At 44.4% G+C, this 27172-nt stretch overlaps 2 protein-coding genes across 7 annotated transcripts in view; one reads left to right on the top strand and one right to left on the bottom strand.

The window, feature by feature from the left end:
• Nucleotides 1-2022: 2022 nt before the first annotated feature.
• On the top strand, nt 2023-21893 carry ASB8 (ankyrin repeat and SOCS box containing 8). Of its 4 annotated transcripts, none has more exons than XM_066614522.1 (4): nt 2023-2101; nt 11897-12054; nt 15594-15698; nt 18817-21893. In XM_066614522.1, the coding sequence occupies exons 2-4, from the start codon at nt 11938-11940 to the stop codon at nt 19444-19446; spliced, it is 852 nt and encodes a 283-aa protein (XP_066470619.1). In that variant the 5' UTR covers nt 2023-2101; nt 11897-11937; the 3' UTR covers nt 19447-21893. The 4 variants fall into 4 exon arrangements, with proteins under 4 accessions (XP_066470619.1, XP_066470617.1, XP_066470618.1 ...); XM_066614520.1 differs by having other exon boundaries at nt 2047-2101; nt 11893-12054; XM_066614521.1 differs by lacking the exon at nt 2023-2101 and adding an exon at nt 2251-2520 and having other exon boundaries at nt 11893-12054.
• A 3207-nt stretch (nt 21894-25100) lies between these two features.
• Nucleotides 25101-27172, bottom strand: part of PFKM (phosphofructokinase, muscle) — a 51973-nt gene continuing 49901 nt past the window's right edge. For all 3 annotated transcript variants that reach the window (XM_066614518.1, XM_066614519.1, XM_066614517.1), the window contains exons 22-23: nt 26931-27036; nt 25101-26090 (exon numbers count right to left, since the gene is read on the bottom strand). In XM_066614518.1, coding sequence (XP_066470615.1) covers nt 25943-26090; nt 26931-27036 — 254 coding nt within the window. In that variant the 3' untranslated portion in view covers nt 25101-25942. The remainder of the gene's footprint in view (nt 26091-26930; nt 27037-27172) is intronic.

Here is a 27172-nt window from a genome sequence, read left to right as displayed (position 1 = left end):
GCCTATAATTGTTACAAAGGCGCACAGAACACCCCATAGGTCAGTTAAGGCAATCACCTTCTTCATATAAGGGCAGTACTGATTTTCTGATGCATTCTCAGCATCACCTGGCAGGACAAAGTTCCAAGCAACACAGTCCTGGAATGAGCTGGAATCCCTAGCATGTATGCACTGCTGAAACAGAGACGCCTGCGTTGGCTCGGTCATGTCGTGAGAATGGATGATGGCCGGATCCCAAAGGATCTCCTCTATGGAGAACTCGTGCAAGGAAAGCGCCCTACAGGTAGACCACAGCTGCGATACAAGGACATCTGCAAGAGGGATCTGAAGGCTTTAGGAGTGGACCTCAACAAGTGGGAAACCCTGGCCTCTGAGCAGCCCGCTTGGAGGCAGGCTGTGCAGCATGGCCTTTCCCAGTTTGAAGAGACACTTTGCCAACAGTCTGAGGCTAAGAGGCAAAGAAGGAAGGCCCATAGCCAGGGAGACAGACCAGGGACACACTACACTTGCTCCCAGTGTGGAAGGGATTGTCACTCCCGAATCGGCCTTTTCAGCCACACTAGACGCTGTGCCAGAACCACCTTTCAGAGCGTTATACCATAGTCTTTCGAGACTGAAGGTTGCCAACATATATATATATATACATATATGATTTTCTGGTATCTGTCCCATGTCTATCTAGTGACTGGTGAGTTGGAGCGATGACTTTTCAAAATGTTGTTAGGGGCACATCTGTGTGTGAGAGTTGCTGCCTCTCGTTCCTGTGCCCTTTTGTTGATGGGCGCCTTCACTGACTGCCAGGAGGACGAGCAGATTTCCAGTAGGAGGGGAGAAAGTTCAGAGGGAGCACAGCTTCTGTCCTTCATACTGGAGGATTCAGGTTTTGCACTGCAAGCCTATGCGTTTCTGCTCAGAAGCAAGGCTACAATCCTATGCTCACTACTTTCGGAGTAGGTTCCATTGAATATAGTGGGGCTTACTTCTGAGTAGACCTGCGTAGGATCGAGCTCTGAGTCCCATGGAGTTCAGTGAGGCTTTATATCAGGAAAGGGTGTCTAAGAGCCCAAGCCTATGCATGTCTGCTTAGAAGTAACACCAGAACCAGGGGACATCCGCTAAAATTGAGTGTTGGGAGAGTTAGAACAGACAAAAGAAAATATTTCTTTACTCAGCGTGTGGTTGGTCTGTGGAACTCCTTGCCACAGGATGTGGTGACGGCGTCTGGCCTGGGCGCCTTTAAAAGGGGATTGGACAAGTTTCTGGATGAAAAATCCATTACGGGTTACAAGCCATGATGTGTATGCGCAACCTCCTGATTTTAGAAATGGGTTATGTCAGAATGCCAGATGCAGGGGAGTGCACCAGGATGAGGTCTCTTGTTATCTGGTGTGCTCCCTGGGGCATTTGGTGGGCCGCTGTGAGATACAGGAAGCTGGACTAGATGGGCCTATGGCCTGATCCAGTGGGGCTGTTCTTATGTTCTTATGTCCCATTATAGACAATGGGGCTTACTCCCAGGTAAGTAAGGAAGGGTTGCAGCCTAAGGCTGCATACCTATCCACACTTACCTGGGAGTAAACCCAATTGACTATAATGGGACTAACTTCTGAGTAGACATGCAAAGGCTTGGGCTTTGAGACCCCAATCCTATGCATGCCTTCTCAGAGATACATGCCATTGTAGTCAATGGGACTTAGTCCCAGGAAAGCGTGGCTAGCACTGCAGCCTGGCACCCTGAACTCAGCGGGATTTCCTTCCTGCTCAATACAGTACAGGGAGGGGGTTCCCGCCTTTGACGGTTGTCAGGGTGTCGGAGGCGGGCCTACACAGAGATCTTGTCGGTGATTGGAGGAGAGTGGCTCCAGAGGCGAGTCCTATTGGTTAACCCGCCGGTGGAGCGGGAGGCGGTGCGTGGAGAAGCACTCGTGCGTGATTGGAGGAGACATGCGCGGGGGCGGGGCTTACTGCGGCGCCTGTTCGTTGGTGCATTTTTGGCCGCAAATAACAGTCGCTGGTCTCCCGTGACCGCTCGCTCGCTTCCGATCGGCGGGAGTTCTGCTTCCGGGTCGCGGCGGCGGCGGGTCGTACAGTCGCCGGTTGGGTGAGTGCGGCTTGGCTGTGACGTCAGGGAGAGGCCGGCATCTGCCTTCTTGTGGGCGGCGCGCGTCCTGGGCGTGGAAGGCTCCTGCGGCGCGCGCTCGCCCCGTCTCCGCAGGCGCCTGCGGGGGTGGGAGCGGCAGCCGGGCTCTCGGTGGCTACTCGAAGGCGCAGCGCCCCGGCAGCCTCGCAGGCGGCACCGCCCTTCACCGGCCGTCGCGGGGGGGGGGGCGCGGGCTGCTGCAGCGAACGCTGCAGCCGAGAGAAGGCGCGAGGGCTCGACTGCGCAGCTGATGACGAACCCGATTTTGTGCCTGTCTACTCGGAAGTAAGCCCCGTTTTAGTCAGTGAGGCTTACTCCCAGGAAACGGTGTGGAGAGGATTGCAGGCTCTGAGCCCAATCTTGTGCATGTCTACTTTGAAGTAAGTCCCATTAGAGTCGATGGGGCTTACTCCCAGGAAAGTGTGGATGGGACTGCAGCCTGAGTAAGGCCAGGAAGATTTTTAAACACCTGTCACAACAAATATATTAGCCTTTCAGGTGCTACAGGACACTCTGTTCTTGCTGTGACAGGCTAACAGAGCTGCTCTCCTGCTTGTGAAGAATGTGCAGTGACAAGAACAGCAGCATTTGGACACTCCCTGACTCACTGGTGGCTATACTAAGCTCAGTTTTACAAATAGGTTTTTACAGTACAGGTGTGTGCCACTTAACAACAGACCGCATATGCGACAGTGGTCCAAGCACAACAAAGGTCTCTCCAGAGTGCATGGAGGCTGCTTAAAACAACAGTAATAGAGGCCCAGCAGAGGTGTATACCGCAAAGAAAGAAGGGTTCCACTAAATCCAGGAGAGTGCCCGCATGGCTAACCAGCCAAGTTAGAGAGGCTGTGAAGGGCAAGGAAGCTTCCTTCCGTAGATGGAAGTCTTGCCCTAATGAGGAGAATAAAAAGGAACATAAACTGTGGCAAAAGAAATGTAAGAAGGTGATATGGGAGGCCAAGCGAGACTATGAGGAACGCATGGCCAGCAACATTAAGGGGAATAATAAAAGCTTCTTCAAATATGTTAGAAGCAGGAAACCCACCAGAGAAGCAGTTGGCCCTCTGGATGGTGAGGGAGGGAAAGGGGAGATAAAAGGAGACTTAGAGATGGCAGAGAAATTAAATGAGTTCTTTGCATCTGTCTTCACGGCAGAAGACCTCGGGCAGATACCGCTGCCCGAACGGCCCCTCCTAACCGAGGAGTTAAGTCAGATAGAGGTTAAAAGAGAAGATGTTTCAGACCTCATTGATAAATTAAAGATCAATAAGTCACCGGGCCCTGATGGCATCCACCCAAGGGTTATTAAGGAATTGAAGAACGAAGTTGCAGATCTCTTGACTAAGGTATGCAACTTGTCCCTCAAAACGGCCACGGTACCAGAAGATTGGAGGATAGCAAATGTCACGCCTATTTTTAAAAAGGGAAAGAGGGGGGACCCGGGAAACTATAGGCCGGTCAGCCTAACATCCATACCGGGTAAGATGGTGGAATGCCTCATCAAAGATAGGATCTCAAAACACATAGACGAACAGGCCTTGCTGAGGGAGAGTCAGCATGGCTTCTGTAAGGGTAAGTCTTGCCTCACAAACCTTATAGAATTCTTTGAAAAGGTCAACAGGCATGTGGATGCGGGAGAACCCGTGGACATTATATATCTGGACTTTCAGAAGGCGTTTGACACGGTCCCTCACCAAAGGCTACTGAAAAAACTCCACAGTCAGGGAATTAGAGGACAGGTCCTCTCCTGGATTGAGAACTGGTTGGAGGCCAGGAAGCAGAGAGTGGGTGTCAATGGGCAATTTTCACAATGGAGAGAGGTGAAAAGCGGTGTGCCCCAAGGATCTGTCCTGGGACCGGTGCTTTTCAACCTCTTCATAAATGACCTGGAGACAGGGTTGAGCAGTGAAGTGGCTAAGTTTGCAGATGACACCAAACTTTTCCGAGTGGTAAAGACCAGAAGTGATTGTGAGGAGCTCCAGAAGGATCTCTCCAGACTGGCAGAATGGGCAGCAAAATGGCAGATGCGCTTCAATGTCAGTAAGTGTAAAGTCATGCACATTGGGGCAAAAAATCAAAACTTTAGATATAGGCTGATGGGTTCTGAGCTGTCTGTGACAGATCAGGAGAGAGATCTTGGGGTGGTGGTGGACAGGTCGATGAAAGTGTCGACCCAATGTGCGGCGGCAGTGAAGAAGGCCAATTCTATGCTTGGGATCATTAGGAAGGGTATTGAGAACAAAACGGTTAGTATTATAATGCCGTTGTACAAATCGATGGTAAGGCCACACCTGGAGTATTGTGTCCAGTTCTGGTCGCCGCATCTCAAAAAAGACATAGTGGAAATGGAAAAGGTGCAAAAGAGAGCGACTAAGATGATTACGGGGCTGGGGCACCTTCCTTATGAGGAAAGGCTACGGCGTTTGGGCCTCTTCAGCCTAGAAAAGAGACGCTTGAGGGGGGACATGATTGAGACATACAAAATTATGCAGGGGATGGACAGAGTGGATAGGGAGATGCTCTTTACACTCTCACATAATACCAGAACCAGGGGACATCCACTAAAATTGAGTGTTGGGCGGGTTAGGACAGACAAAAGAAAATATTTCTTTACTCAGCGCGTGGTCGGTCTGTGGAACTCCTTGCCACAGGATGTGGTGCTGGCGTCTAGCCTAGACGCCTTTAAAAGGGGATTGGACGAGTTTCTGGAGGGAAAATCCATTATGGGGTACAAGCCATGATGTGTATGCGCAACCTCCTGATTTTAGGAATGGGTTAAGTCAGAATGCCAGATGTAGGGGAGAGCACCAGGATGAGGTCTCTTGTTATCTGGTGTGCTCCCTGGGGCATTTGGTGGGCCGCTGTGAGATACAGGAAGCTGGACTAGATGGGCCTATGGCCTGATCCAGTGGGGCTGTTCTTATGTTCTTATGTTCTTAAGGTTCCTAAAGAGGCAGTCAGGTCTCGCATAGCCTGCAGCAGAGTGTATGTTCACACAGCACAGAGGCTCTTAATGTAAGGAAGAGGCAATCTATCTCCAGTAGCCCATGCAGCCAGCTAGTGTCTGGCAGGGAGCGTCTGTTACACAACAAAGGCAATAGATTTGAATGAATGTTCACTTAATGACCTAATCACATCACAATGACACATTACTGCATTTGTTCTACTCATAGCCCTTCTCTTCCAGATGGAATCCTTTGTGGTCATCATTTCCAAGCTTCAGGTCAATCTGTTAATTATTCTTTTTTGGAAGCTGACTTCCCAGGCTGCTCCACATTCCTGCTGCATTGTTTGCACATCCATCACCCTCTCACAGTGAAGTCACAACAGCAACTCCTCCTGGCTGTTTCCTTTCAGGAGAGCTTTGTCCGTTTTTTTCAGTGTCCCATCCAGAATTCAACCAGGACTAGTCCTGCTTTACCATTCTTTGGGCAGCCTTCAGTTCAAGTACCAGACCATGCCTCCTTCCTCAAATAACCTAGTACAGTGGTTCTCAAACTGGTGGGTTGTGACCCACCAGTTTGTGTAACGCTTCCCCCGTCCCTTTAAGAGGTGGGGGAAGGGGAGGGAGGCAGCAAGGGGGGGGTGCTTTGCACTTACTTTTTAAATGTAGGGCTGCAGCTGGCTACAGGAGGTGCAGGTAGTCCTGCACAGCCCTCAGCAGTGCTCCCAGGGGTTTGGAATCTGCAATCAAAGTGGGTGTAAAGCACTTCTGTTTTGTAGGAGGAGCTTTGCGCCTGCTTCTATTGTAGCTTCAAAGCCTCTGGGAGCGCTGCGCAGGGCTCCCTGAACCTGCTGCAGCCCTACATTTAAAATGTAAGTACAAAACACATAGACGAACAGGCCTTGCTGAGGGAGAGTCAGCATGGCTTCTGTAAGGGTAAGTCTTGCCTCACCAACCTTACAGAATTCTTTGAAAAGGTCAACAGGCATGTGGATGCGGGAGAACCCGTGGACATTATATATCTGGACTTTCAGAAGGCGTTTGACATGGTCCCTCACCAAAGGCTACTGAAAAAACTCCACAGTCAGGGAATTAGAGGACAGGTCCTCTCATGGATTGAGAACTGGTTGGAGGCCAGGAAGCAGAGAGTGGGTGTCAATGGGCAATTTTCACAATGGAGAGAGGTGAAAAGCGGTGTGCCCCAAGGATCTGTCCTGGGACCGGTGCTTTTCAACCTCTTCATAAATGACCTGGAGACAGGGTTGAGCAGTGAAGTGGCTAAGTTTGCAGACGACACCAAACTTTTCCGAGTGGTGAAGACCAGAAGTGATTGTGAGGAGCTCCAGAAGGTTCTCTCCAGACTGGCAGAATGGGCAGCAAAATGGCAGATGCGCTTCAATGTCAGTAAGTGTAAAGTCATGCACATTGGGGCAAAAAATCAAAACTTTAGATATAGGCTGATGGGTTCTGAGCTGTCTGTGACAGATCAGGAGAGAGATCTTGGGGTGGTGGTGAACAGGTCGATGAAAGTGTCGACCCAATGTGCGGCGGCAGTGAAGAAGGCCAATTCTATGCTTGGGATCATTAGGAAGGGTATTGAGAACAAAACGGCTAGTATTATAATGCCGTTGTACAAATCTACGGTAAGGCCACACCTGGAGTATTGTGTCCAGTTCTGGTCGCCGCATCTCAGAAAAGACATAGTGGAAATGGAAAAGGTGCAAAAGAGAGCGACTAAGATGATTACAGGGCTGGGGCACCTTATGAGGAAAGGCTACGGCGTTTGGGCCTCTTCAGCCTAGAAAAGAGACGCTTGAGGGGGGACATGATTGAGACATACAAAATTATGCAGGGAATGGACAGAGTGGATAGGGAGATGCTCTTTACACTCTCACATAATACCAGAACCAGGGGACATCCACTAAAATTGAGTGTTGGGCGGGTTAGGACAGACAAAAGAAAATATTTCTTTACTCAGCGTGTGGTCGGTCTGTGGAACTCCTTGCCACAGGATGTGGTGCTGGCGTCTAGCCTAGACGCCTTTAAAAGGGCTATTGGACAAGTTTCTGGAGGAAAAATCCATTATGGGGTACAAGCCATGATGTGTATGTGCAACCTCCTGATTTTAGAAATGGGTTATGTCAGAATGCCAGATGCAGGGGAGGGCACCAGGATGAGGTCTCTTGTTATCTGGTGTGCTCCCTGGGGCATTTGGTAGGCCGCTGTGAGATGCAGGAAGCTGGACTAGATGGGCCTATGGCCTGATCCAGTGGGGCTGTTCTTATGTTCTTAAAGCACCCCCCTCGCCTCCTTTAGCAACGTGATCCTGGGGATTGTGTTGCTGCTCTAGCCCTTCCCCCACAAGAACTTACTGAGGGAGTAAAGCTCCCTCAAAGTTTGAGAAATCCTGACCTTGTAAATGTAAAGAGTAAGCATTTGAATTTTCCAGAACTCTTCAGATGATGTACCAAACCTGAAGACTAGTTCCAGGAAACTCAAAAAAGCAGGTGTATTACTTCTATGAAGACCAGACAAAACCATCCCAATGTAATACAGCACTGTTATTTTTGGCTTTTTTTTTTTCTAGTGGCCCACACAGCTGTCTGCTGGTTTTGGCAGCATATGCTAACATCATTGGCACAGGTTTTATGTACTAAAAACTCAAAATAATGATAGATAAAGGCTCTTTGGCTCTTGGTATTTTCTTATTGTGAAGTAATATCTTCCTAAGGTTCCAATCCTATCCATTTTTCCAGCACTGATATAGCTGTGCTAACTGGTTGTGCACTGCATTCTGTGATGGGGGAGGGGGCGACAGTCAAAGAGGCCTCCTCAAGGTAAGGAAATATTTGTTCCCTTTTAGTGGGTCTGTGTTGCAGCTGCATCAGTACTGAAGATGGATAGGATTGGACCTTCAGTCTGTGATCACTGCCTCCTGGTGCCTTGGCTTTAGGGTAATAATTTACTTTGAAGTTCTCTTTTCTCCTCCATACCCCAAAACAGAATTGAATTAATCTTTAAGACAACTACTGGGGTGCATAGACACAATTGCACCCTTGACATATTGGACTAATTGATCTGATCTAACCTTCACACTTGTAGAGTTATCTGCTTATTGATACAACTGGAAGATTGAGCTTTCCGAAGCAGCTGAGCATTACAAACACCATTGGATGAGCACTTCTCTGTGCTTTTTTTTGAGTGGTCAGAGCATGTTACGTAATTGTCTCAGACTTGCTGCGCTCTTGTAGAGTAGGTTGGTGATACTATAACACGGTGAATCTGAGAGTGGCTTGCCTATTGAGGCTGACTAGGAAGTTTGTGGCAGAAGTGAGATTTGAATGAGGGGCTTTAGAACTCTGTGTTGTAGGGGGCTTTAGAGCTCTGTGTCTTAACCTTTATGATAATGCTCTGCACTCTGCTATACAAATAATGCACAACTAATCTTTCTTGCATTGAGTTCCCTTTCAGAAATTGCAATGAAAGGACAAAAAAACTGTGTGAGCTTCATGCACATGCTTTATTAGAATGTCTGAAGTAGGTCTCAAGGATCAATAAATTCTGCAGTGGTTTATGTTTGACATCCTGATTGTCTTAAGGCCCTTCTCAGGTCTCTGATTGCCTGTAGGTGACATGACTAGATGCCATAGAAGAGGTAATTTCAGCAGATATAGCTGGTGTTATGATAGTGCTACAGGGACGAGGAGAGTTTTTAAACATGTAATGGTAAGACATTCCTGTCTCAGAGATGTCCACCCTCTGTATATCTGCCTGAATCACTTTTGGAACTTGTCTTCTGTTTGCAAGAAGACCAGCCTAGAACTCATGTAGAAATGTAACATGCAGCTTCTCTACAAGTAAATTCTCTGCATCGGGAGTAAAGGAATGGTTCTTTTACATTATGTGCAGCAAAATTATCTGCCCTCAAGAGAGACATTGAGAGGAGGCTAGAGCAGCATATTATCCAAATATGGGGAACCTCCTAGTAGCCTTTTTTATGTTTTCTTTTTCTTCTCATGGCATTCAGCAGTTCTCTTGCAGCATGCAGTTTGTTGAGAATTTCTGTTCTTGTCTGCTGTCTACTAATTGAGATATGGGGATGTTCATAATGTTGTGTATCCCCTCTTCTCCCAGGAACAGACAGTATTTCTTATATTATCCCCTATGTTTTCTGTTTGGATTTTTGGAGCAAAAAGGAAGAAATACTTTAGATTATTCTATATGTCACACAATTGCCTCCCAAGTTTACAGTGTTTGCACCACCCAGTTTTTCACCTTGCTTGAAGCTGTAAATAGGTGAGATGATTCTTGCATCACTGGTAGTATGAGCTTGTAGCCTCGGGGACCATTTGCAAGCAGGCAACTTGCAGACATTAATTCAGCAGTAGAAAACTCTAGGTAGAGCAGGTTATTCAAATCAGGGTGACTTGCTTAATTTTATTATAGTGGCAAAAATTGCAAGGTGTTGCTTTTTTCTTACACTCGATCATGATAGAATAACTTTGCCTGCAATTTGGTATGAACATTGCACAGGAGTTGCCTTCATAGAATATAGGTTTTTTTTAAGCTTGGTTTTGATCTTTTGTGCAAGTTGGTCTAGCTTTACAGAGCAGCACCATGTCTGCCCACCTAAGAGCAATGAATCAGGCTTGGTAGTCCTGAGAAGTATTGCATATGGGCCTCATTTTGTTCTGGCCTTTTGCTGCATCAACTTGGAGCTGCTGATCAAATCTTATACTGTATTGAGCCATCCATTGGGCCATATAGTCTAGAACTGTATCCTTGACTGGCAGAGGCCTTTCTCTACCATACTGTCTAACTGGAGATGCCAGGGACTGAACCAAAGGCATTTTCTGCATGGTAGCATGTCCTTGACTGTTGTGCTACAACTTCCCAAAATGTCTAAATGTGTATTGCTTTTTCCCCCTGAGCATAGGCTTGTCTGGGAATTGAACCCAGGATCATTTGCACCCAAAGTAAGAATCATGCCCCTTTCGGTGTCCTCAATGGATTTACCTAAAACATTGGGTGATTTAGATGCCTTATGAATTGTGTAAGATGTTTATGTAGGCAGTTGGTGTTATAACTGTTTTTCAGGAATGGCCCCTGAGAAAGAGTGATAGCTTGGAATATGTGGGACACAGGATCAAAGAAGGGCCGTATGTTGGTAGAACATATATGTTCGCAGAAATCCTGTGTTTAGGCTGGGGAAAAACTTGAAGACCCTCAATTGTTTTACCAGTTAGATGGTGATCAGACTTGGTATAAAGCAGGGGTGGCAAAGCTATGGCATGTATGTCCAAGGTGGCACGTGAAATTAATGTGTTGGCATGTGACATACAGTGCTGCTCACTAAAATGCAAGTGAGAATTGGATCCTCCCCTCTCCATATTCCTTTCTCACATGGAGTTTAACTTTGAAAGGGAACTGATTTTTTAAAACTTTGAATACTGCACAGAGTGCTTCACTACTCCACCCCTCATTCCATACTTGCATGGCATTTAAAATTTAAAGGGTTCCCTTTAAACTTTAAATACTGTGTGTGAGGATGGAGCACAGTGAGGAGGTAAGGAGCTGTAATAAGAAGGGGGGAAGGCTGATGTGCACTAGATCACCTCTTCCTGCCTAAAAATAAGCAAGGGCAAGTGATTTGGAGTCCAGCCCTTTTAGTTTATGACCTACAGCCTGCCTGTTCCATTCAGCTTACGTTTAATATGAGCAGAGCAGGCTGGAAACCCAAACTGCACTGCATCCATTTCAAACAGAAGTGATATGGTCCAGACAGGCTGCCGATTGCACTTCTGGTAAGTAAAAGCACCGGGTGTGCAAATGTTAAATTAAGAATGCTTTCAAGCATTTTGTTCTTTTAATGAAGAACAAACAAAATTCTAAAATACAAATATAATAAATGAGAGCATACTGTTCAAAGTTTCCATGGGCGCACACAAGAACTTTTTAGAAGATTACTGCCAATTTGGGCTTGTGATCTCAAAAACGTTTGCCATCCCTGGTATAAGGCAAGCTTCATATGTCATTCTCATAATAAATATTTACAGCACCTCTTTCTTTCTTGTCTGTGTAATGCCATTTTGTAGGAGACTTAGGACTGATTCACCATCCATTTAGTACTGACTATCTAAATATGTGAACTGACTCCCTTTGGAAAGCATTGTATTCAGACTGATAGGAAAGTTTTTGTTGTTGTTGTGGTGACTAATTTTATTCATGGGTATCAACATTTAGAAGTTGCTTTTTGGCCCCGAATGGCTAACAATAAAATGCTGTAAACACTTTACCAATTAGTAATCTGATTTTATAACTGTTTTTATAACACGTCTTTATGTTAATTGGTTTTAAAATTAAAGTCAGACGGGGTATTGGACAACGTTAATAGGGCCACCTAAAAACAGAGGAAGGGGACCTTTTGAGGGAGGAAGTTCCTGAGTGTATGCATCACAATCAAGAATGTCCTTGTCCCATGTACCCACCAATCTAACCTTGGACATAAGAATGGAGCAGAGCCTCTCTTCCTTATCTCCCGTGGGCAGACAATATCATGTGGAAGCGTTCATTCAGACATGCTCTCCATCAACTTGATCCTTGGTCATCAAATTTTGGATATGCAAGTCTAATCCAGTCCTTAATTTTCATGATGAATTATTTCTAGCCACTCTCTCTGCCTCTTTGTTGGTGTAATGTGATGAATTACCAGGTTTATTTTTTTTTATAGTTACGTTTAGATTTCCTGGGATTTTGTTGGGTTTAAAGCCTGCTTAAAACTTTCTAAATCTTGTTTTGTGTTTTCCAGGCAGTCTAGAGCATGTAAAATAACCCTGGGAATCTACATTCCAGTATGTGGTACATCATGCAGAGCATTCAAAGTAAATATTCTTTGTCAGAACGTTTGATCCGGACTATAGCAGCCATCCGATCCTTCCCGCATGACAATGTTGAAGACCTTATCAGGAGGGTATGTAGGAGGAGCAATGAGGTTGAACTTAGTTTTGAAAGCTTGTGTATTGATACTTCTAAAAGCTGTATAAGACTGGACTTAAATTCAGTTTGTGAAACGACCACAATGTTCAACAATGCTTCTTTTGTGTCTCCACTTTTCTTCAATGTCTTTTATTTATATACTGTATTTAGAGTATCAAATTTGACTGGGGAATGGTGGAAATGGAGACTTCAGTCCTTCAGTGACTCCATCCATAGGAAACTGTCTTTATGCATATACTGACTTTTTTCACAGCCTCTTCATGGTTTCACACCAGAGTGTGACAGAACTCTGGGAACTAGGTTTTATACTTGCAGGCTTTAGGCTCTCAGTGTTAGGAAGAGCACGAATATTGTGAGGAAGAGCACTAATATTGTGAGGGACAATGTTAGCTGGCTCAGTGATCAGATGGTTGTACTGAGACTGAAAACATGTTAATATAATTCTGTAAGCTACCTTGGGCATGAGTTGATGGGAAGAGGAAAGGGGAGAGATAAATATTTTAAATAAATAAATGTGACACTTTTAACCTAGTTACATGATTATGACTTTGTACCTCCAAGAACTCCAGAAATCTTAGATTCATGAGAATGCTAAGGCTCTAATACAAAATTCTTAATGTTGTCACAAATGAGCAGGCTAACACACTGTAGTTAAACTTCTAAAAATCAATTTAATGTTGCCACCTTAAATCTGTATTGAGTTTGTTGGATCCTTGTGAATTGGCTTAGCTTGAGGTGAAGCTCAAAGGGGCAATTGCTTAGTGGTGAAGTTTGTGCTTTGCCCGTATAAGGGCCTAGGCCCAATCTTTGGCATCTTCAGTTAATATTTTGACTTGCTTTGCTGTTAACTCCTAAGAACCTGAGGGTAGCTCCTTTGTGCAGATTCCTTGCTCTGGGCACCACTTCCTGGTCCCCAGTACCAAATAATTTTAATATGAGTGATGGGAGACCCTTCTAAAACTCTGCATCCTTCAGAATACAAAATACCAGACACACTATATCTATAATGAGCTGAATTCATGTGGGGAATGTGGCATGCTGATTGGAGATAGTATGTTTGTCCTCAGCAGGTGATAGAGTTCAGGGAAGTGAGGAAGGTAGAGAAGGATGGCCCCAACGCTGTTGTGAGAGAATGAGATGTAATCATGGGATGTGTGGCACTGGATGTTAGAGGGTATTAAAAGAGGGAAGTAAGCCTTTCAGAGGTGTTCATGCAGCCCAGGCATGCTGTTTCAAAATACATCAGTAACGGCAAACTGGGAACAGTTTTAAAACCATTTCCATGTCCAGAAAGCTTTTCATATGACAACTCTTTAGAGCAACCATTTTCAACCACTGTGCCGTGGCACACTGGTGTGCTGTGGATGGTCTGCAGGTGTGCCGTGGGAGATTGGGGAAAGATCATTTGTTAGTAGGGTCACTGGGGAATGCAAGCCCCTGCTGTCAGTGTGGTGTGCCTTGTCAATGGTAAAAAAAAACAACTGATGGTGTGATTTGACAATTTTAGTGCCTTGTCCGTGTGCCGTGAGATGGAAGGTTGAAAATCACTGCTTTAGAGAGACAAGGTGGTCTGTACGGAAGTTGACTGTGTCTGGAAGGTGGTTCAGTCTTTACAGGATGGAAAACTGTTTCCTGAATAGTGCCCCTCAGGCCTATGCAATGTGACATTTCTGTTCTTCAAAAGATGGTTTAAACTCTCTTCAGTTCCAATGGGCAATGCTAAGACTTCAGTTTCCAATTACTCTGCTCTTGTAGATGCAGTGTTCCAAATGAGGTTTGATTGATGCTACCAGCTGTGTTGCCATATAAATGTGCATGTATCTCACAACTGCCAGTGCCCATTAAATGTATCATCATTCAGCCTTGTGGCCAAAACACCCAAGCAAGCCAATAAGGTCCTTGATGTTGTTCACAGTACTGTGTCTTAACCTTACACTTAATGTAATATTGTTTCTAAAGAAATTATCATGTGCAATAATGAGAGCTGTCTATACAGCCAGTCTCTTTCAATGCAAGACTAGGTGCACAAGGGAAGGAGAGAGAAGGGAAGTAGCTTGAGGGAGGTATAGGAATGAGGAGGCAAGTATTTTTTTAACTGGCATTTAAGCATGAAGCAGCATTCTCTTTGCAAGGAGTGGAAAATGAACTTCGGTTGTTGGCCTTTGCCAGTCAGTCAGTTAACAATAACTTCCCAGCATGTGTACACAGAGTAAAACAAAGCTGCATGTGAAGTTGTCACACCTTAGAAGCAATTTCTTCCAGATAGGGCTAATGTAACTTATGAAGGGATTCTGAGAAAGTAAGCCATCTGGACCAGGGGGTGTCAAACATAAGGCCCAGGGGCCGGATGCGGCCCGCAGAAGCTTTTTATCTGGCCCTCAGACTCTCAGCTGCTGAGCAGTGCTGAGGTGTTACTGCTGCAAGGGCAGCCCACATGAAAATTGGGCTCTCTCATATCTTGAAATATGATCAAGTTTTGTGTATTTTCTCTTCTGTCATTTGCAGTGAATGAGCTAAATGAGAAAAAGTGCTTATTTTCAGTTATGACCTGTTTAATGACATCACTTCCTGCCTAATGACATCACTTTTGGCCCTCAGTAGGCATCATGAATGGTATTCTGCCCTTGGTATGAAACGAGTTTGACATCCCTGATCTGGACATTTAAAGATTAATCTTGACATCTGATTTTCCTGAGCTGATCTTATCACTTTTTGCATTGCCATATCTGATATTGCTCTGTCGGCCTGATTTCTTACATTTCAGTAAGTAGGATTTTAAAAAGAATTACACAGCTTTAGACCTAGAACCAATCCCTGTGGGGTATGCAAAACTTCAATGTATCATGTTCTTTTATTGCCTGTTGTCAACCAGTTCCCTAGCAACATTTTATCAACAATACATTCAGTGCAATTAAATATGACTAAGAGCCAAATCCTATCGAGTTTTCTAGCGCTGGTGCATCCAGGCCAACAAGGCATGCGCTGCATCCTGCGGTGGGGGAACAGTCACAGAGGCCTTCTCCAGGTAAGGGAACATTTGTTCCTTGGGGCTGCGTTGCGGTTGCACTGGCGCCGGAAAGTTGGATAGGATTGGGCCCTATGTGAAAAAGAATTCCTTGTGTCACTGTGAGAAAGTCCAAAATGAAAACTGTGGAGAACAGACTGCAAGCAGAACCTTGGTCTTTTAGTACAATTTAACGTACAGAGAAGATGCTGTTACCTTTTTCCTAGCTTCCTTAGAGGCAGGCCTCATGAGATGTTGTCAGGTCTTCTCTCTTGAGTTTGAACTCCTTCAGTAATTTTACAGCAGTGTGTATAATATTGAACAGGCTGATATGAACCAGATCGTTATCTTTATTTTGATAAATTCTGCTGGTCTGTGTTTTTTCCTTGGGTTGCCATAAAATAGTCTTTTTGCTATTCAATGACAAGTGTGTATTGGGAGATATTCCTGTTGCAGTGGTTAGGAACAGATGGCTTACTAACCTCCCCTCTTCTTCTGTGTTCTTACAGGGGGCGGATGTTAACTGTATGCATGGTACCCTGAAGCCTTTGCACTGTGCTTGCATGGTTGCTGATGCAGACTGCATCGAATTGCTCTTGGAAAAAGGAGCTGAGGTAGGGAGAACTTGAGCAGTATCATCACCTAAGAACAGATACAGAAAATCTGCCAAACTTTGAGAGCCATGAAACACTTCTGAATGTTCAAAGCAGTTATTGTACATTAGCTCAGAAATCGTTGTAAGTAGGTCAGTACTGTAAGCTCTGTGTTGCCGGTGGAGGCTGAAAGATAGTGATATACAAAAGACCACTCTAGTGCATTTGTGGCAGAGGTAAGATTTGAACCAGGGATTCCAGATTACCAGCCTGCCCTCATAGCCACTATGCTATACTAGATCTCTGACCAAAAAAAAAGCAGTTTGAAAGTGGATTTCTTTTCCTGTGCGATAAACTTGCTCTTAGTTATCCAGTTTGCCAGGTATTGCAGTCTTAGTTATTGTGGGTAAGTTTGAAGCATCTTCAACTTGTGTCTTTCCTTTCGCCAAGAGAGGTAGGGAATGATGATCCAAAGCATGGCACATAACCACAGACTTGAGGAAAGTAATTTAGTCTAACATTTTCCACCATTACTCCACTAAGCAACAGTTTTCTTACAAGCACCGGCATTTTAATAATGTTGAGTTTGGATAGGTTGCTCTTTCTTAGTGAGGCACAATTCTGACAGCAGAGATTCAAATAGTTTAGGTGTGCCTAAGGGTTTGTGTTTGCCCACTGGGAATTTTCTTTCCTTTGAACAGCACAGTTCGCCGTCTCCATATCACAAAATGCTTTTGAGATGGAACTGTGCATTCCAGAACACATCATGCTTGCACTAAAAGCAGCAGTGCTCTGTTGAGCTCCCATTTATAATGTGTAACTTGACGCATCATACCTTGTGTCCTGACATCATTGTGCTGAGTGTTTACCTGCTGCTCATTGCCTGTTGCCAGCAGGAAGGAAGAAATACTTAGCAGAATGATGCCAGGACATATGGTTAGTTTATGGAGGGGGGGGGGGGACTTGACATGTGGCTATTCTTTGGAGTGGCTGCATTGTGCGTGCCTGTCTGCGCCTGTGTTAAAATATTTTTACTTTTCAAGATCTCCTATACCAGAATATAGATAAAACAAAGTCAGAAGATATAATAAGAATAATATAAAAATCCATATAGTAGTGTTGACTATGTGTCATTGTACTGCAAACTGCAGTGTTACGTGGAGGTGTGTTCTAACAGATCGAAAAGCTGGTAGGAAACACTGCTTTTCTAACACGAAGTTCTGCTTTGCATCTTGTGGGGTGAGGTGGGGTTGAGGCAGCGCGTGCCTTTCAGCAGTTACAAGCTTACAGTATAGATCTGTGCATGTTTACTCAAAAGTAAACCCTTCTGTGTTCAATGAGGCTTACTTTAGTGAGGATACTTACCTGTTAAGTATCACAGTAGTGCAGCTTTATACCAGCTTGGTCATTATGAACAACTTGCACATTTGTTGGGTCTATTACTTTTAACAGACTACTTGAGTTTGTGCTTTGGCTCAAAATTTACTTGCCTTTGTCCCTGATACAGTCAGATTTGTTGTTGTGCATCACTTTGTCAGATGCACTGTTGTCATTGGTGGACATCTTTTAGAATTCTCTTGGCAATAGAGAGAATTCTGTTGTGTGTGTTTCAGCTGTTTTTATCAGTCCTGAAACAAAACCTGCCTAGGTAGAGAAATACTGAGGCCACTAATCCAAAAATCACAAGGCAGCCTATGAAAGTGCTCATTTTTTAAAAGCATCAAAATGGAAGATGATCAAACTAAATAATTGTGAATTTCTTGAGAGACCTGTTAAATCACACAAGTTGCTATCCAATTTATAGTGGCGCATCAAACTCCAGGGAACCTAGGAACTGCCTATTCTGGATTGACCCAAAATTTCCTCTAGTTCAGCACTCTGACTTGACAGTGGCTAATCAAATGTCCCTGGGAAGCTCACTGGGAAAGCAGTATGGAGGCAGCCATAGGGTTCTCTTTGTCCCCTCCAGGGGCATACTACTTTGGAAAATGGAAATAGCAGTGGTACGATCTTTTAAGGATTTCCAATCTTTCCCAAGGCAATTGAGTAGAACTTAAATTATTACATTTTCATTCATTCTTGGGAGCTCAGGACAATTTACAGAACAATTCTATGACATAGGATAGGCTGTGTATAGATTTGAATCTAAGCTTCCTCTTTTCCTAGTCCATACTTTTAACTGTTACACCACACTGGTTTCCCTATGATTTTACAAACTTTATCAGGAAATTGAGATTCATGGAATAAGTATTTTGGCCTTAGTCCTGATGGGGTTATGAGATGGAAGCACGCTATTGTCCATCTTCTTACTGATTTTTTTTAAAATTGGATCGGACAAACTCTGAACTACCAGGTTAATGTTCCTTCATCCTTTTCCAGCCCATTCCCATGCGTGCTTACCTGGATGTACACTCATGCCCCTCCTCAAGCTTTAGAAATTGAAAGTGGAGCGATTGCATCCCACTTCTGGTTTGCTTTCGCCCCCGCTGCCTTCCCCGCTCCCCTGCACACACTTAAGTGGTTCTCGAACTCCCTGGGAGTTCAGTAACCACTGCTCTGATCTATAACCTTAGGTTTTCTTGATTATAGTTAGTGTTTGGCTTTACCCTGGTTCCTCTGTGTTTAATTCTTATTTTTAATTCCTTATTGTATTTTTAAATGTTGTGATCTGCCAAATCTTTTTAAGAATGAGGTGGAATTTTGTTCCATATGACTGGAGCAGGAGTTCTGGTCTAGAGGGTAGAGCCTCCATTTGCCTGAAGATAACATCCACAAGGTCGCCAGTTCGAGGCCACTAGCACCGTGCGACCTTGAAGCAGCTGACAAGCTGAAGCCGAGCTATTCCATCTGCTCTGAGCGTGGGAGGGTGGAGGCCAGAACGTGAAACCAGATCAGAGAGAAACACCTGAATGTTGTGGTTCTTAAAAGAAAGAAACTTCTTTCATTTTTAAAAATCCCTACGGGGGATTTAAATAAGCCTGCCTATGTAAACCGCCTTGAATAAAGTCTTGAATAAAGACCAAGAAAGGTGGTATATAAATACCTGTATTATTATTATTATTATTATTCATGTAAGTGTGTAGGACTGCAGCCTTAAATTTTTCACATCACTGAAAAATCCCTTCTCTCCCCTTTAAAGGTGAATGCCCTTGATGGGTACAACCGAACAGCACTTCACTACGCAGCAGAAAAGGATGAGACTTGTGTGGAGATCCTCTTAGAATATGGGGCAAACCCAAATGCGCTGGATGGTAACAAGGATACACCACTGCACTGGGCTGCCTTTAAAAACAATGCAGAATGTGTCCGAACACTCTTAGAAAGCGGTGCCTTGGTCAATGCTCTGGATTATAATGACGACACCCCCCTGAGCTGGGCAGCAATGAAGGGAAACTTGGAGAGTGTCAGCATCCTTCTGGAATATGGGGCAGAAGTCCGAGTTGTAAATTTGAAGGGGCAGACACCTATCTCTAGGTTAGTTGCACTGCTGGTTAGAGGGCTTGGCACTGAGAGGGAAGACTCCTGCTTCGATCTACTCCACAGAGCTGTTGGACACTTTGATTTGCGAAAGAACGGTGCCATGCCCCGGGAGGTCATGCGGGATCAGCAGCTTTGCGAAAAGCTTACCACACTTTGCTCAGTGCCGGGCACCTTAAAGACACTCTCACGCTATGCTGTGCGCCGCAGCCTGGGCGTCCAGTTTCTGCCAGATGCAGTGAAGGAACTTCCTTTGCCAGTGTCTCTGAAAGAATATGTGCTGCTGAAGTGAACATTTTAAAACTTTGTTTGGTTTTTGTAATCGCCCAGCTCCACTGTGCAATACCTTTCCTGGCACTTCCCATGGACTGTGGTGGCACATGAAGTAGATTTTGCAGCTCTGTCTGTTACCTTGCAGGCCAGTGGGCATCTCCTCACCCTGGCATTAGCTGATGTCTTTTTTTCTCTTTCCCTTCTGTCCTCCCCAGCTTGTCTTTTTGCTGCAGTTATATTCCTTCCTTAAGTGAAAGAGGCTGGAAGGTGCTTTCAGTGGGTCTTGAGGGGAACCTTTTTCTTCACCACCCTCTTCACTACCAGCAGCAAACCCTCCTCTTCACCACCACCAGCAAAACTTCCCTGGCATCCTTAGCTCTGACTTCTGCTAATAATCTTTTGCAAAACGGAGAGGTAGCTTCAGATGGAGCTTCTAGAGCTATTTAATGTGCTGGGGGGGGGGGAAACAGCAGTGACAGCAGCATGCTGTTTTTTAAAATGGGGGAAATAGGAAGAGAAACAATAGTTGAGAGCCTCAGGACATGAGGGGCTGCACTTTGTGATTACCTTCCTGCTTCTAGCTTTACTGTACATTTTTGATTCAGCAGATTTGCCCTGCTGTTTCATATTGTACTGGGAGGTAAACATTTTTTTTCAGGGATTAAAGAGAAGGTAGTGACATATTAGATTTCAAGAAAAGTACTCTCCTGTAGGGGTAGGAGGACATTGTGTTTCTTGCTGTCCTTCTGGTTCCTCCTGTTCCCCCACTGGGAGGTGCCAAATTAACAGGAGGTAGAAAATAAACACTGGATCATGTTACTTTGACCAGATCTACTTATGCAGTGGATTAGTGTAGTAAGAGCCTAAGGTCATGTTAGTGGGCTGTAGTACATAGGCTTACAGGTGGGGAATTTGTGAATGCCCTTTTGTGGGAGGTGGGAGAGATATATAGACAATTGACATGTCGGGGACAAAAGTTCTTAATTAGCTCTCTTCTGCTTTGCTAGCTTACTATTTCAGTTAGATGTATTTCAGGTAGGTTTTGTTTGGTTTTTTTAACCTATGAAAGCATTCAGAGATGTGCAGCTAGGGAATTGGCATTGTACAATGGTACACTTCATTCTGCCACTTGAGTTGGTTGTATGTGTAGATCCAGCCTCCCTCTCTTGGGAAACTGTTGTGCAAGCAAACCAGTTAGTGGCTGGAGGCATATAGACATACATGTTTTTTAAAAAATCAAGTAGTGAGACAAGCCCAAATATATGTACTGCCTTTGTATCTTGTGAGAAGAGGCTAGCTTCTAGCCACAGGATGTGTGTTTGTGTATCTGATTCTTCAACACACCATTCAGCTCCAGTGTGGTAGCTGGCTGCCTGCATTAAGCCTACTTTGCTACTTTATAGCATTTTCAGTCAAGTTCTGGTCTGCCTTCACTCCACTGCAGTTTTTGCAATACTCTGGTGATATGCATAGTATGATGGTCATATTTTCCTAATTACAGTTAATGATGCTGTACAGAAAAGTGTGAAGTTTGCAAGGTGTCTCCTTAGGTGCAACTTCCTTGGCAGCAAAGCTCCAGGAATGTTTATTACCACCTAATTATATATCTGAATCCTGCATTTTCTGGCAGGCGTATAATAGTTCTGATACCCTGTAAACCTGGATAGTGTCTCGGGAACTCCCAAACAAGTCTAGGAGTGGATAAGTTTATTAAATCTTTAATGCAGTTTTCTTAAACTCTTTGAACCTGAGCCATAGCGTCTTTTCTGGGTTAATAATAGAGGCACCCTTCATTCTGTACTCAAAACAATGCTTTCCTGTTGGATAGCCATCATTCTTGCAATTGCAGGATAATAGGTCAGTGCTCTGAGACATGCTTTGTGGGCAAAATTATGCTGTGGGCTTTCCTTGCAGCTGAAGTGTAGGCTGCTTGAGGGGGTCCTGAAAAGTGCCCTTACTCCCTCTCTCCAGTTGTCACTGCTTCTGTTTTAGTAGGGTAGGATCAATGGTGTACAGCATGACCTTTGAGTGTAGAAGATGCATCCAAAATAAGCTTAAGTTTAGGAATTGTTGCTCTGATCAGTTTGTGAAATAATCATTGGTATGAACCATGGTTTTGCTGAGACTATTCAGTGTATTAAAAAAAAAAGCCACAGGATTCAGTGAATTCCTGCATTTCTTCACCCTCCCCCCTTGTTCAAGGCAATTCAAGAAAACTTCTATTCTGAATCCCACCATTTGCCTTCCATAATGGAGAAAGCAAAGTATAACACAGTTGCCCTCCCTTTTGCTGTAGGATGGGGTCTGTCAGAGTACATGCTGACCACTCAAACCATTAAAAAATCATGTGTGACCTCAATGTCCTTTTTCCTGATGGCTCCGTTTCTGCACAGGAAGATTCCTTTACCAAGTAGGAGATTTGTATGGAATATTAAAGTATGCTGATTAAAAGTATGATGTGCTGGACAGCATTTATACTACTGTATTGAATGTATTGTCATTGAAAGACAAATGGTTGTGACCTCCTGTTTTCTCTTAAAATCTTTCTGAAGAGAGTCTAGTGTTAACTGACCTAGTTGGTGGCAGCCCCAGCTTATGGAGAGCTGTAATGGCACACCTTTCTCACTGCTTTGGAAAGCGCACACATGCACCAGCTGACCCCTCATGGTGTCTGGAAAATGGGCAGAAGCCAAGTGCAAGTTCTCCTTCATTCTGTAATCTGCATCTTGCCTGTTCCCTATCCAATTGCCATGTAGCTTTCTCAGCTAGATACCCCAAGAGGGAGGCTTACAGAGGGGCAGTTGGAAACAGGAGGCAGAAGCAGGCCATCCTTCTGCTCCTGCCTCCATGTTATATAATACTTCCTGAATATCCCAGTTTTCCATGTAGTATTGGGGGTAGGGTGAGGCGGGACATCTAGCAATGTAAAATGACACTAAGACTGCTGCTTCCCTACAACAACCTGGTAACCATCCCTTTGGGCTGTGTTTTATTGGAGGTTGGGGGGGGGGAGAGCACACAAACAGATATTTATATACAGCATTTGTTTTTATACTGCATTCAAGGCAGTTTACATAGGTAGGCCATCATTTTTAATGGGTTTTTACAGTATTTTCTGTGGAAGAGACTTACAGAACCCTCAGTTCACCAAATATTTCTCTCCTGGTGTGATTCTCTCTTCTGGCTGCATGCCATCAAGCTTCAGCAGGCAACTGTATATCAAGCCCAGACAGGTCCTCAAATCTGTTCTCCATTCTTAGCCGGCCGACCTTCTCACATACTCCCCTGCTCTCACTCTGGTGGCTCTTCAACTCAGCAGCAACTCTGTTTTACCACAACAGATAACCACAGCTTGTGTCTTCCTACTTAGCTCTTCAGGCAGTGTGGCAGTTAATTCATCAGATCACACCTCCTGCCAGGGGACCTTCAGAGAGTGGCCAGGCATAAGTATGGGCTCCTGCCAAATGCCCTTGCTGTGGAGCCAAACCTGGGTGTAATTTAATACCTACCTTTGTATAAATCAAGATGGGGTGGATTCTTGTTAGAACTGGAGAATGAAGTGGTAAGTGTTCACTTCTAGTTAAGGTGACAAGTCAATACATAGTTCCTACTGTGGCCCCATCTGCCATTTTACTGACTATTGTCACAAAATAGTAGAACTGAGCCAATGGGCTTTTGGAGACTTTCTATATGGTCTCCTTTCCTTGACATTTTCTTTTAAGGGGCACAGATTCATTAGCAATGTTTTTTATAAGGCCTGTTTATTCATGTACTTCCTTATGTAACTCCTCAATGAAATATCTACCCAGCTAACTTAACAAGGCCCATATATAAATCTTATTGCAGCCCAACATTTTTGACCTCAGTAAAAGGCTCTTTAACCCACTTTTGCCTAGCCTGTAGGTGTACACATTTGGTCCTTGTTACATATGTGCAAAGTTGGGCAGAAATAGCTTAACCCTATTTCTGGATGTGAATAGCTTTGAGCCACTCTCTCCCATTGGCCTGTGAAATGGCTTATGTACTAGGGGACACAGAGAAAGCAGCTTGCATCACAAATTAGAAAGAGCTGGCTGTTTCTAAAGAGAGAGAGGGACCCTTGGACTGAGGGATCATGCTGAAACCCTTACCAGGCTCCTCAGCTATTAACCATCTAGCCCTATTAAGTGTTTGTAAGGGTGCTTAAATTAAAAGCTGTAGTCAATGTTAAAATATTTGGGTAGTTGCAAACTGGTGGTCATCCTACCCTTCCTGACCTTTTGAGCTTGGAATGCCAATCCAACTTCATACTGCACTCTGCACCACAGCACAAAATAAAGAACACATTCCTCCATGCTTGCCAGGGAGTGTAGGGGAGTGGCAGTGGTAACCAGAAAGCTGGTTTTCCAGTCCTGTATATACCCCTGTATGGCTGGCTAGTTCCTTACTTTTCCCCTTTTAAAAAGATCCTCACTCCATCTCACAAAGCTGAAGGCACACAACCCATTTTTGCTTGGCCCACAGGTGTATACATTTGGCCCTTGTTGCATATATGCAATGTTGGACAGAAATGACATACAGTGATGACAAATCAAAAAGCCTACTGTTGACTATTCTCTGGTCTCTTCCAATGGCATGATCTCAGGCTGCATGATGTGAAGCACCCTTCTTTGATGGGCCTATTGTGCTCTGTTCAGCCCTCCTCTGCCTGGATCCTTACCCAGGGAGGGAGTTTATACAAACCTACCATAGCACAAAATATAAAAATGCAAATTTAATCTTAAGAAAACTGTGCTGCAGAACCAGGTTTGCTTTGGGTCTGTTTACTGGTGGTTAAGAGCCTGGCAGTAAGAGTATCTGAAATCTATCTCATCCTATGGGGAAGACTAAGGATTCCAGTTGTAGATGCTGCATAATGACCAGAAGAGTTCTAAGTTCACTGGGGGCTAATGCAGCTGCCATGGAAAATGCAAAAGTGAAGAGAACACACATGTAACAAGTCCCAACAACTGGAAGTTGCTACTAGCCTTCCAATTTTTTCACCAAGCTGTGGAACAGATTGCATCAGCCTTATTATAAGGGATATTCCCACTTAAAATGGGCCACTTCTGTAAAGGGTCAGGAGCTATCCCCCAGTTGCAGGGGTGTTATACTGTTAATCTACTGCTTGTAACTAGTTGAACCATCTTTAGCCAGTTGAAGAATGCTGGGGCAGAACTACTTATCTGTACCTTACTGCTGACAGGCAGCTTCATTCTGAAGTATGTCTAAGGCACATTACATTTTGTGCATACACCAGAAATTGCAACCACAATCAAAACACATCTGCAACTCATACTTCATACAGATAGGTTGTTAAAGAGCCAGTACTGGCTGCATGGTCAGTGGAACAATAGGTTTACTGCCCTGTCAAACAACATGTGAAAGAACCCTGAAGGTAATTTCAAACAATACACACAGTGGGTGCTTTAAATGCAGCCTAGGGGAAGTTTCCCCAAACAAGATTGTGCACAGATGTTGCAGAATCATAGCAAGGATGAAATTGTCCACATGGTGAACCCAACCATTTGCATGTACTCTAAAGCAAGCATCAAGTGACCACTTGGTGGTGCTGAGTTCTACCACACCTCCATTTATGCCTGCATTGTGCACACTGGAGAAAAAAAACCAAGAAAAAGCTACTAAGACAGGCGATCCACATTACAGCCTCTAGCCAATCAGGACTGGTTTTATTTTTGAGCACTTTGGAAGAATCTGAATTATGAAGGTATAGCTTTTAAGTCTCTGATACAACATCTTCTGGCCTAGTTGCCATTTAAACGGAAAACTGGAGACAGTCCCTAGCAGCAAAGTAAGGTATTTGTTCCAGTTGAAATGTTAACATGATTGACTGAATCTGTCTGAAATGTGCATACAGTAACTGTTTGGAACTGCCCCCCCACCCCAGAGACCAACACTGCAGAGGCCTAATGCGTGGTCTACCAACACCTTATCCTTTAGCAAAAGAAGTTACCTGGATGGAGACTGCACATAAGCTGCTCTGAATTTTCTTAAGGAAGAACAGGATATATATATATATTTGTTCTTCATGCATAAATGCAATACTTTCTCCACATAACGTTTGGCACAATGTCATTGTGTATTGTCCCTTAATCCATTTATGGCAGATATGCAGCCCTCAATGATCACACAAACACTAGTCAGTGGTTCTCAAACTGTTGGTCTGGGACCCACCAGTGGGTTGTGACCCAATTTTTGGTGGTTTGCAAAACTGACAGGGCACTTCACGATATGTGTATCAAGGGTTAGACAAGCTGCTACCTGGGGGGCTACTACCCAATCATTATAGTCACATCCTTTGGCATTTGTAAATCAGGCAGCAGCCCTGAGGGCCTCTTAAAAAGTTTGGGAACCACTGCACTGGATGGACAGCTGCATGCTAAACTGGGGAAGGAATTGAAATTTTAGAATTTATTTCAGAGGTCTCCTAAGGCATCATAATTCAAAAGGGAGTTGCTGATGGACTTGCCATCTGTTCAGAGACTGCCTTCACCAGACACTCTCTTGCGAGTGATGTGCTCTAAGTGGGCTTTCTCAGTGGTATCCAGCTCAATCTTGTATTTGGCAAGAATCTTCAAGATGGGACGAAGCTTCAGCCACCACTGCGTTTTGGGGATGCGGTGTCTGTTGAAAAGAAAAAGGAGAGTGTCTAATGACTGAGGGCCCAATACTATCCAACTTTCTAGTACTGGTGCAGCTGCAATGCAGCCTGGAGGTAAGGGAACAAATGTTCCCTTGCCTTGAGGAGGCTTCTGTGACTGCCACCCCACTAAAGGATGCAGTGCACACTCCATTGGCACCACTGCACTGGTTCTGAAAAATTGGATCGGATTGGGCCCCAAGTTATCAGCGGCTTTGTATCTTGGTTTCCCATAGCTGCTCACCTTTGTGAAACAGTCATTATCAGGGCCTCCTGAAGACCACATCAACCATTTTTCAAGATCAGGCAACAGTGACAGGCCAGTTATTTGGCCAAAAGGTAATTGGCTAAATCTGCATTTAATCAGGGCTCTGTGATGTGGCACTAATAAAGAAATTGTTATTAATTTCTAACCTTTCCCTGTACTGAAGCCCAAGGTAGCTTACAAATACCACATTAAAATGTACAATATGTAAAACAAAAAAGGCATAATAAGAACAATAAAACCATGGGGGGAACTATTTAGACTACAGCATTATGACAGAGACACAGACATCAGGTCAGAGAAAAAAGCATCACTCAAATGCCAGATGAACAGGAATGTTTTGAGCCCTCACTGAAATGCCAGGAGGGAGGGTGTAGCTCTTAATTCCCCCAGAAGGGAATTCCATAATTGAAGTTCTACTGTAGAGAAGGCTCACCCTTGCACCACCATCCCTCTAAGTTGGGAAAAAGGTGGCACTTGTAGGAGAGCCCCCTCAGATGACCTAAGAGGCCCTTCCTAGTTGACTAAGCTCACAGAGAAGACAGGATATAAAACTTACTCAAAATCTGTCTGTTCTTTGAGTTCAGCGAGAGGCTGGAATACAAGGGCCCGCCTGCGCATTCCCAGAAGGCAAGCTGAATCAGCAGTGTTGGCAAAGATACGACCTGAAAAAGAACAATGTAAAATGTTCCACAAGTTCACTGATTTGAAAAAAAAAAATCAAGTAGGATAAAGAATCTCTGTCTGTGTGCATGCAGGTGACCAGCCCCTATAGCCTCCCTCAAAATAAAATAAAATAAA

Source organism: Tiliqua scincoides, chromosome 2 (assembly GCF_035046505.1).
Source record: "Tiliqua scincoides isolate rTilSci1 chromosome 2, rTilSci1.hap2, whole genome shotgun sequence".
Taxonomy (NCBI): Eukaryota; Metazoa; Chordata; class Lepidosauria; order Squamata; family Scincidae; genus Tiliqua; species Tiliqua scincoides.
Note: the sequence above shows the minus strand (reverse complement) of the source record. Positions and strands in the feature narration are given on the sequence as shown.

What these genes read in the sequence shown, in the direction of transcription:
- ASB8 (XM_066614522.1), top strand. Translation starts at nt 11,938, where the DNA reads ATGTGGTACATCATGCAGAGCATTCAAAGTAAATATTCTTTGTCAGAA. An exon ending in TTGAAGACCTTATCAGGAGG is followed by an intron (nt 12,055 to 15,593) that starts GTATGTAGGAGG and finishes GTGTTCTTACAG; the next exon opens with GGGGCGGATGTTAACTGTAT. An exon ending in TCTTGGAAAAAGGAGCTGAG is followed by an intron (nt 15,699 to 18,816) that starts GTAGGGAGAACT and finishes TCCCCTTTAAAG; the next exon opens with GTGAATGCCCTTGATGGGTA.